The sequence below is a fragment of the Trichechus manatus genome, unplaced genomic scaffold, assembly GCF_000243295.1.
Source record: "Trichechus manatus latirostris isolate Lorelei unplaced genomic scaffold, TriManLat1.0 scaffold00309, whole genome shotgun sequence".
Lineage (NCBI taxonomy): Eukaryota > Metazoa > Chordata > Mammalia > Sirenia > Trichechidae > Trichechus > Trichechus manatus.
In genome coordinates, this window is record NW_004444245.1 from 1,008,254 (window position 1) to 1,018,793 (window position 10,540).

The following is a 10,540-nucleotide window of genomic DNA, read 5'->3' on the forward strand; positions in this document are numbered from 1 at the left end:
GCGGCCTCGGGGTACGCGCGGCGGGCCGACCGGGGTTGAGGTCCTGGCTGGGCAAGCACGTACTTGCGGCATGAGCGAACTGGCTACAGTTTCCTCATCTGCAAAATGGGCCGAGCATCATGCCGCCTCAGGGGCTGAGAAGAGATAACTGATGACAACCTACTCAGTGCCCAGGAAATGTTTCTATTCCGTGGCACCCGGCGGGCCGCCCCCTACCGGCACAGAGGGCCCTGGCTCTGCCAAGCGCAAGCCCTCTCCCTGAGGACAGTCACACAGGCAGGGCCCCATGTCCCCACCAAGCTACAGGTGTGAACCTCTGGTGTGCGTAGTGTTCATGAAGCCCTTCAGTGAGTGGCGACTGACAGTGGGTGGCCAGGGATGGAGAAGGAAGGAGCCCTTAGTTTGAGCATTTGGGGGAGATTGGATTGAAGAGCAGGGACTTGGGTGCAAGGTGGAAGCTAGCTCCTACTTTGCGCTGAAATCAAGGCCCTGGCTCATGGCCCTGGTCTCCCTCAGGGACTCCCTGCTTTGGAGGCCACTGGCCAAGGATGGACACGGTGCCAGTGGGCTGGGCTGGAGAGAGGAGGCCTGACAGGAAGCTATTGACCTGTGTCTGGGGGCCGGGAGGGAGGAAAATCTCACAGGGACTGGGCCCCTCGGCCAGCGTTTTCTCCTTCACTCTCTTCTCACACCCCTTGCCCTGGGTCTTGGGACCTGGCTAAAAGCTGAAAGTGAAAAGGCAGCTGGGGAGAGCTGCAAGGGTGGCAGCAAGTCCAAGGTCAGAGGGAAGTGACTTGACCCCAGGCGACTCTTGGCCGGGAAGAGCCCCTCACAGTCCTGTGGAGCTCTTTGACAAAGGAAGGAGGATGCGTGTCTTTTCCCTAGGTCAGGTCATAGTGCGCCCAGGGGAAAACGTGGCACTAGAACCAGGTCGCCTGGTGGGGTGGCAGCTGGCCCTCATTGCTGACTTGCGTCCCTGGCAGGAAAACATAATGAAGTCCAACATCGACAAGAAGTTTTCAGCACATTACGACGCCGTGGAGGCGGAGCTCAAGTCCAGCACTGTGGGTGAGTGGGTGCCCATGCCACTCCTTCCCGGCCTAGCAGCCCCTGCTCCTGCACTGGCGCTGGGTGACTGGTCTTTCCCTCACGTCTTCTCTCAGGTCTGGTGACGCTGAACGACATGAAGGCCAAGCAGGAGGCACTGGTGAAGGAGCGGGAGAAGCAGCTGGCCAAGAAGGAGCAGTCCAAGGAGCTTCAGCTGTGGGTCCCTCCTCCCCGCGCCCATGGCTGCCCTGCGTCTGTCCGCTCTGAGGCGGGGCTGCGCTGTTACCGCACATGGCGGGTGGGGAGACCCTGTTTTCCGGCTTTGCGATTTGCCTTTCTCTTGCCTGCCTTCTTGGGTCCCACGGTGATGTCTTCTCAGTCTGCATGCTTTGTCCTTCCTCCTTCTCTGTCCTCTGCAAAAGGCAGCGAGTCCTGGTCAGACCCCCGTCCTTTGATTAGGTGCCTTCCTTTTTGCCCAGCTCTGCCTCGGTGTCTTACCCAGAAAGGACCCACAGGGCAGTGGGACTCCCTGGGGTACCAAGGAGATCTGGCCCGCCCTGAGTGGGCCCCCACATAGGTGGCTGTGGGTCAGGGAAGGGACGTGGGCCAGGCGCGGGGTGCATGGGGACCTCTGGTGCCTTGGCAGGAAGCTGGAGAAGCTGCGAGAGAAGGAGCGCAAAAAGGAGGCTAAGCGGAAGATCTCGAGCCTGTCGTTCACCCTCGAGGAAGAAGAGGAGGGGGCCGAGGAAGAGGAGGTGGTGGCCATATACGAGGAGGAGCTGGAAAGGGAAGGTGAGGGGAGGCCTGGGGGGAGGAAGAGCGCTGCCCAGGCTCCACAGGGTGCCCTGTCCCAGGTCCGTGACTCTAGAATGAAGTAGCCCATCACCCAGTCGGCCTCCACCCCCTGCTGTGTTCCCTGTCCTGCATCTCACACAGGGCCCTTAGGAAGCCTAGGCTGGACCGTGTGTAAAGCCGGAGTCAGAACTAGGCCGGTGCCTGTGGGTAGGGGTGTGCCGGCCGAGTGAGCAGCCAGGAAGGCTCTGGGAGAAGCTGCTTTCATAGGTGCCATGAAGAGTCGAGGTTTCTGTGATGATGAAGCGTTCTGCATCTGCGCTGTCCAGCATGGTAGCCACGAGCCGCATGTGGCCGCTGAGCACTTCCTACGTGGCTCGTCTGTCCCGGAACTGAAATGTTAACTCTGTTTGGTTAGTTTCAACAAAAATGTACATTGCCATGTATATTCAGTGGCTACTGAATTGAACAGTGCAGGTCTAGACCGTGACAACAAGAGGGCAGGGCAGCTCGGGAGAGCTGGGGACGAGGAAGAAGCTGGCGTGGAGGTCCCGGCTACTGTACACCTGCTCTGGGCCTGGCCAGGGGGAGGCCAGCACACGGAAGCAGGATACCATCCTCCTAGTGAGAGGCAAACAGGTCGTCACACGCTTAGGACACCGTGGGGCCAGCTTCGGGTCAGGGGATGCTTCCCACGAGACGACAGCTGAGTTGGGCCTTCAGAATGAGCAGAATTTTATTAGCGGAGAAGGTGGAGAGGGTCAGGAGAGTGTGCAGAGTCCAAAGACACAGCGTGCACAGATGGACAGGGAAGAATCGAGTTGACATATCTGAGCTCTCGACACATTTGAGGACTTGTGACGAGTGGTGTCACAGGCCTCAGTGGAGGGAGGGCGTGAAGCGGGTTGCTGACTGTTTTAGAAAAGCGAGATGCTGGTGGAATGGTGGTGGGTGGAGGGAGCTGAGGCAGGCGATGGTGCTGGATGGCTGTGGTGAGAGGCTGGGTGGCAGTGGCTCGGAGGGGAGCAGGCAGATGGTGACGCGCTGGGGCCACCCTGTTTGGGAGGAATAGTGTCTGAGCTGTCTGCTGCAGGGCAGTTTTGCATGTTCTGGGAGCCACACTAAAACATGTAAAAAGAAACAGGTGAAAAGAATTTTAGTAATACATTAACCCGGTGTACCAGAATGTTAGCACCTTGCACTTGCTACCCGTCAGTGCTGGGGGCGCCCGTTGAGGACAGCGCAGACCCCGAGGGGCTTTTATACAAGCCTCTGTTGCAGCTCCGCCTTCCCTCCAGAGCTTTCCCCTCAGGGAGCTGGAGTGGGCCAGTGTCTCTCCCCAAGATTCTAATGTGCAGCCAGGCTTAAGAACCCCTGCTCTGGAGTATCAAGATAGAGCGTAGACTTGTCTCCTAGGCCAGCAGTTCTCAAAATGTGCTCCAGGGACCCCCGGGGGTCCCCAAGATCCTTTCAGGGAGTGTTTTTTTCCCCCTAAATTTTATTTATTGTTGTTGTTGAGAATACGCACAGCAAAACATACATCAACTCAATAGTTTCTGCAGGCACAATTCAGTGACATCGATTACATTCTTTGAGTTGTGCAACCGTTCTCACCCTCCTTCTCTGAGTTGTTCCTCCCTCACTGACAAACTCACTGCCCTCTAAGCTTCTTATCTAACCTTTCGAGTTGCTGCTGTCAGTTTGATCCCATATAGATAGTTCTTGAAAGAGCATAATGCTCAAGGCTGACCTTGTTTAAGATGACTTCAGGAGATATTTTTGGCTTAAGGCCTTTCAGGGGGTCTTGTTCTTCATAACACCAGGACTCCATTTGCCCTCCTTAGTCTCATCCTTTCGTGAGCGTGTGGTAGAGCTTGCCAGAGACCTCATGACGGGTGTGACGTCATAGCTCTGACAGCTAGTGGAGTGCGCGCCTACGTGTTCTCAAGTCTTAAACGTGCCTCCGTCTTCATTTCTAATTCAGCAGATACCACTGGCTCCAGCCCACATAAACAAGAGCTTTTTGGGGTTCTCGGTAACTTTTTCCCCTTAAAATTAAAAACAAAAATTTTGGTAAAATGTACGAGGCAAAAAATTTACCCTTCTTTTAAAATGTACAATCCAGTGATTAATTACGTTCACCATGCACAACCATCAGCCCTATCTATCTCCAAAAGTTTTCATCACCCCAAACAGACACTCAGTTACCCCTTAAGCAATAACTCCCGCCTCCCTCCAGACCCTGGTAACCTCTGGTCTACTTCCTGTCTCTATGAATTTGCCTGTTCTAAATACCTTATATCGGAAACCCCGGTGGCGTAGTGGTTAAGAGCTACGGCTGCCAACCAAAAGGTGGGCAGTTCGAGTCCACCAGGCGCTCCTTGGAAACCCTATGGGGCAGTTCTACTCTGTCCTACAGGGTGGCTATGAGTCGGAATTGACTCGATGGCAATGGGCTTGGTTGTTTTGGTTTAGATACCTTCTGTATGTGGGATCAGGTAGTGTTTGTTCTTTTGTGTCTGGCTTCTTCATTTCTCTTTTTGCCTGAATGCTATTCCACTGTATGGAGAGGCCACATTGTGTGTGTCCATTCGTCAGCTGATGGGCACTTGGGTTGTTCCCACCTTTCGGCTGTTGTGAATAGTGCTGCAGCGGACATTGGTGTCCAGGTTTCTCTTTGTGTTTCTGCCTTCACTTCTGGTATATACCTAGAATTGAGATTGCGGAGACACACGATAATTCTATGTTCGTCTTTCTTTTTAATAATATTTCATTGAGTTTTTGGTGAAACTTTACATGGCAAGTTAGGCTCCCATTTGACAATTTCTGCAGATTGTTCAGTGACATTCCAGTACTCTAGTTTCCCTGCCCCCTTATCTTCTCCTCTTTGCTTTGGAGTCATTGTTGACCTTTGGGTCTCATACTGATGGTTTTCAAGTAGAACACTGATCATACGGGTAATATGCTTTATTTTGTGTGCCACTCTGCTATCTCATTAAAACGTGATCTCGGGTTAGACTCGGTTCTAGGTGTAAAGAGTGTCTCTGCAAGTCCTCTGTTCTCTACTGTTCCAGTTTGTCTGGACTTTTTTTTTGGTAAGAATTTGCGTTCTCCATGTTTTTCTCCCGTTCTATCTGGGACCATCTATCGTGACCCCGGTCAGAACGGTCAGTGGTGGTAGCCGGGCACCATCTAGTTCTTCTGGTCACAGGGTAGATAAGATTGTGGCTCGTGTAGACTTGTTTCTTCTCTGAACTTTTGGTTACCTTCTTACGGTTTTACTCCTGGCGAGTAGAGACCCGTAGTTGCGTCTTCGATGGCTGCTCACAAACTTTTAAGACTTCAGACGCTACTCAGTTCACTAGGATGCAGATCATGATTTTTGTGAACTATGTTCTGCCAGTTGGCTGAGTTGTCCCGTGAGACTATGGTCCTAAGCTTTCAAACCCAGAAAACCAATCTTGGAAGGTGTTTGGTTATGTCTGGTGTGTATGTGCTTGTGTCTTCAATGAATATATGTGCCTACACCCAAATACTTGTATTTACACGTACCTATAGATACTTCTAAGGAGCCCTGGTGGTGCAGTGGCTCGACTACTCGGCTGTTAACCAAAAGATCAGCAGTTTGAACCCACCAGCTGCTCCACAGGAGAAAGATGTGGTGGTCTGCTTCCGTAAAGATGACAGCCTTGGAAACCCTATGGGGGGCAGTTCTACCCTGTCCTCTGGGGTCACTGTGAGTCGGAATTGACTCGACGGCAATGGGGCATAGATACTTCTATCTTTTCTCACCTGTGTGCACACCTGTACCTGCCCGTATGCCTGTATCCATCCATACGTGCTCAAACACTCGTTTTGACTTTGGTTGTGCCATTCTCACTACATCTACATTTGGTGCCACTTTTCCCATCACCAAAAAAATAAAATAACCGGTCTCTCCGATCTCAAGCATACCTTCTCCGTGCCCCCCTCCGCATGTTCATCTTTTTGAGGAACCACCAAACTGTATTCCGTAGAGGCTGCACCAGTTTACATTCGCACTGGCAATGCACAAGGACTCTAGTTTCTCTGCATCCTCACCACCACTTGTTTTTGACCATTTTTCTGATCCTAGCCATCTTGGCAGGGGTACAGTGGTAGCTCACTGTGGTTTTGATTTGTATTTCCCTAACGGTTAATGATGTTGGACATCTTTTTGATGTGTTTATTGGCCATTTGTGTTTCTCCTTTGGTGAAATGTCTGTTCAGGTCCTTTGCCCATGTTTTGATTGGGTTAGTTGTCTTTTTGTGGTTAAGTTGTACGAGCTCTTTATATATTCTGGGTGTTGAACCCTTATCCGATATATGGTTCTGCAAAGTTTTCTCCCAATCTGTAAGTGGTGTTTTCATTTTGTTGATAAAGTTCCTTGATGCACACAAGTTTTTAATTTTGATGATGTCCCAGTTTATCTATTTGTTTCTTTTGTTGCCTGTGCTTTTAGTGTTATATCTAAGAATCCATTGCCAAATCCAAGGTCCTGAAGATTTCCCCCTATGTTTTCTTCTAAGAATTTAATAGCTTTAGTTCTTATATTTAGGTCACTGATCCATTTTGAGTTATTTTTTTTATATGGTGTGAGGTATGGGCCCAACTTCATTCTTTTGCGTGTGGAAATCCAGTTGTCCCAGCACCGTTTGCTGAAGAGAGTATTCTTTCCACATTGAATGGTATTGACATCCTTGTTGAAAACCAGTTGGTCATAGATGTATGTGTTTATTTCTGGACTTTTGATTCTCTTCCATGGGCCTATATGTCTGCCCTTATGCCAGTACCATACTGTTTTGATTATTGTAGCTTTATAGTACATTTGGAAATTGGGAAATGTGAGTCCTGCTACTTTGTTCTTTCTTTTTCAAGATTGTTTTGGCTATTTGAGGCTTCTTGCAATTCCATATGAATTTGAGAATCACTTGTCCATTTCTGCAAAAGAAGTCATCGAGATTTTGATAGGGATTGCACTGAATCTGTAGATAGCTTTGGGTAGTATTGGCATCTTAACAATATTAAATCTTCCAATCCATGAAGACTGGTCTCAGTAACTTTTAAGGGATCCTGATGCCAACAGGTTGGAGAATGACATCAACAGGTTGAAGAACAACTGTTGCTAGTTCATCTGTATCTTAATTGGGGAAACTCCGTCCCAGAGCCCAGGAGGTTGGCAGGCCCTGGCCTGAGCATTTGTGGGGCCTTTCCCCCCGTCCCCACTTGGCTCAGTTGTCATTAGCTGAGGAACTTTGGGCAAATTACTTAACTCTCCCCAGCTTCAGCTTCCTCACCTGGGAAAAGGGATAATCATACCCTCTTTGGAGCTGTTGTGAGGATTAGATATCAGAACAGCTCCTGGCACAAGGGGGCCCTCCACAAGCATCCATCCCTCTGCACATCCCCTCAGACACAAGCAGATTCCAAGGTCCTCTGAGTGGTGGCCAGTGGGACAAAAGCACCACCCCAGTCTCCTGCCCAGCTGCTGGCAGTAGTGACCGAGGCAGACCTAACCTTGAGGTCATGGCCAGCCTTGGCCAGGGTGGTAGAGCCAAGACTGGGAGCAGAGGGGGCTGCTTCCCAGCCAGGCTGGTCAAGGGAACCTCTGAGGAGGGGGATCTGAGCTGAGACCTGAGTACCTTGGGGGTGGAACTGATTGTGCTAGCTGACAGCTGGGCTTCATTTTGCTCCAGAGGTTATCACGAAGAAGAGGAAGTTGGGGAAGAACCCGGATGTGGACACAAGCTTCTTGCCTGACCGAGACCGTGAGGTAAAGGCCACACCTTGCCAGGGCTGGACATGGCTCTGGCCCTGCCCCTGGCCCTGGCCCTGGCCAGGACCCTGGCAGAGGCTTCTGCATGCACCATCACTGAGCAGCTCTGGGCCTCACTCCTTTGCCCGTTTCCTCTCCCAGGAGGAGGAGAACCGGCTCCGAGAGGAGCTGCGACAGGAGTGGGAAGCCAAACAGGAAAAGATCAAGAGTGAGCGCTGAGAGTTGGAGGAGTGACCTGGGCAGCGAGAGGCCGGGCAGGGGGCTGCCCACCACTCTCTGGGCTGTGCCCTGAGCCCGAGGAACAGTGAGGGGGGGCGGGGACACCTGGGTCTGCCCCAAGTGACAATTCTGGCTTGTAGGTGAGGAGATTGAAATCACCTTCAGTTACTGGGACGGCTCTGGGCATCGGCGGACAGTCAAGGTAGGCCATGTGGGCCTGGCCCCTGCCCCCCTCAGGCCTCTGCCTCCTGTGGATTCAGTGGGAAGGAGGTGAAAACACAGGACTTTGAGAGCCCACGGGAAGCTGCGTGTGGGGGCTCCTTGGGGCTAGCAGGGAAGAGGGCCCCTCTCTGGCTTCCGCCCTCCCTGCTCCACTTCTGGCTCTCCTCCTTGCTGGCTCTCGGCCACCTTGCAGATGAAGAAGGGCAACACCATGCAGCAGTTCCTGCAGAAGGCGCTGGAGATTCTGCGCAAAGACTTCAGTGAGCTGAGGTAGGGTGCGTGCGGGGGCAGGACGTGTCCAAGGCATGTGTGTGTGCACGCGGAGCCTGCGGCCCCAGGCAGGGTCCAGTGCCGCCAGGCTCTTGCTCACAGCGCTCAGGGGTGCCCCCTGGTGGGCAGGTGGCCCGCCGGGTGCCTCTCCCTCGTCCTTTGCCCCCAGAGCGCTGTAGGGGAGGCCTTGGCCCTTGACGCTGCCCCCACGCCCTGACCCTCTCCCTCCAGGTCAGCTGGGGTGGAGCAGCTCATGTACATCAAGGAGGACCTAATCATACCTCATGTGAGTCCCTTCTGACCACCGCTCGCCGGGCGCTCCTGGGCTGTGGGCGGCAGGCGGGCCGGAGAGGAGCAGGCCGACTAGGTGCTCACACCGTTGCTCTCCTGCCCTCGGCTTCTAGCACCACAGCTTCTACGACTTCATTGTCACCAAGGCGAGAGGGAAGAGCGGTGAGTGGCCCCGCTGCTCTTCCCCCCCAGGAGGCCTGGGGCGGCAGCGTGGTGACGGCCCTTCTCCCCTGCAGGGCCCCTGTTCAACTTTGATGTTCATGATGACGTGCGGCTGCTGAGTGACGCCACCGTGGAGAAGGACGAGGTATAGCGGAGGCCTGTGGGCCAGGGGGCAGTGCCCGTCAGCTGCCTGTGGGGAAGAGAGGGAGGGAGGGAGAAGTCGGTTCCGGGCCTGCCTTCCCTCCTCAGTCCCCTGCGTGGGGAAGAGAGGGAGGGAGAGAGAAGTCAGGTTCCGGGCCTGCCTTCCCTCCTCAGTCCCATGCTGGCAAGGTGGTGCTGAGAAGCTGGTACGAGAAGAACAAGCACATTTTCCCGGCCAGCCGCTGGGAGCCCTACGACCCTGAGAAAAAGTGGGACAAGTACACGGTAAGGACAGGCTGATGGGGGGAGGCCAGGAGGCCCTGTGTGGTGTGGCACCGGGCTTCCCTGTTAGAGATCCAGGGCCCGCGTCACTGCCAGCCCCTGCTAATCTCTCAGCATCCTTCTCTGTCCCCTATCCCGCCACCCTCACTCCAGATCCGGTGAATGCCCGTGGGAGGCGGCGTGGCCTCAGTTCTTCTGGCTCCCCTGCAGTTCTGTCCCCATGTCCCCAGGACCTCAGGTGGCCCCTCTCCCCCTCCCCTGGGGTGGGCTTGGGGGACAGGGCTTGGTGACAGGAGCTGCTCCTCCTCTGTCCCTGGTGCTGCTACTTACTGCTTTGTCTTTGACAATAAAGAATATGCCCCTGTCAGACCTGGAGCTCGAGTTGTGAAGAAGTGTGTGTTTTGTTTTTTAGTTTTTTTATTGAGATCAAATTCATGTGATGTGAAGTGCACCATTTAAAACCATTAAAAAGTATACAGTTCAGTGGCATTTCGTGCTGTTACACTGTCGTCTAACCAACACTGTCTAACTCCAGATCAGGGCCCCTCCCCCAGCCCTCCAAAAACCAAACAAAAAAAAAAAACCCCACTGCTGTTGACCTGATTCCGACTCATAGCGACCCTATAGCCTCCCCAAAACCCGTTGCCGTCGAGTCGATTCCAACTCATAGTGACCCTGTAGGACAGAGTAGAACTGCCCCATAGGGTTTCCAAGGAGCGCCTGGCGGATTCGAACTGCCGACCTTTTGGTTAGTAGCCATAGCGCTTAACCACTGCGCCACCAGGGTTTAGCCCCCAGCAACCCTTAATCTGCTTTCTGTCTCCAGGGGTTTAGCTGTTCTCGGTATCTCCTGTCAACGGTGTTAGACAGCATGTGTTCTCTGGTGCCTGACTTCTGTCACTCAGCATGTTCCCAAGGCTCATCCGTGTCTGTGTGTATCAGGACCCCATTCCTCTTTCTGGCTGAGTACTTTTCCACTGGATGGATGGACCACAGTGTGGGTGGGTTCTAGTTTGGAGCGATGATGAAGCCGGCTTGGGTGAGTGCTGGGGCCGCAGTGCCGGTGGCTCCTGGCCCCTTTCCTCCGAAGTCTCAGCAGACAACTCCCCCATTTTCCCCTGGGGTAAGCTGAGGCAGGCTTATAGGCTCCACAGGGGGCTGGAGGAGGAAGGCAAGCTGACTGCTCTCTGGGCCCTTGGGGACAGCGCTGGGTCCTTGGCTTCCCCTTGCCTGAGGCCAAGCAGAGGGGAGAGAGGCAGCCTCCTGCTGGAGGGGAACTCCCAGCCTGGGATCTGGCCCACCTCCTTGGCGAACGCTCA

At 53.6% G+C, this 10,540-nt stretch overlaps 1 protein-coding gene across 1 annotated transcript in view; it reads left to right on the forward strand.

The window, feature by feature from the left end:
• Window positions 1-9,692, forward strand: part of FAM50A (family with sequence similarity 50 member A) — a 10,098-nt gene extending 406 nt beyond the window's left edge. The window contains exons 2-13 of the mRNA XM_004390613.2: window positions 984-1,068; window positions 1,164-1,263; window positions 1,694-1,839; window positions 7,555-7,631; window positions 7,776-7,842; window positions 7,994-8,055; window positions 8,269-8,345; window positions 8,577-8,631; window positions 8,750-8,798; window positions 8,873-8,943; window positions 9,114-9,224; window positions 9,375-9,692. Coding sequence (XP_004390670.1) covers window positions 984-1,068; window positions 1,164-1,263; window positions 1,694-1,839; window positions 7,555-7,631; window positions 7,776-7,842; window positions 7,994-8,055; window positions 8,269-8,345; window positions 8,577-8,631; window positions 8,750-8,798; window positions 8,873-8,943; window positions 9,114-9,224; window positions 9,375-9,383 — 909 coding nt within the window. The 3' untranslated portion in view covers window positions 9,384-9,692. The remainder of the gene's footprint in view (window positions 1-983; window positions 1,069-1,163; window positions 1,264-1,693; window positions 1,840-7,554; window positions 7,632-7,775; window positions 7,843-7,993; window positions 8,056-8,268; window positions 8,346-8,576; window positions 8,632-8,749; window positions 8,799-8,872; window positions 8,944-9,113; window positions 9,225-9,374) is intronic.
• Window positions 9,693-10,540: the final 848 nt, after the last annotated feature.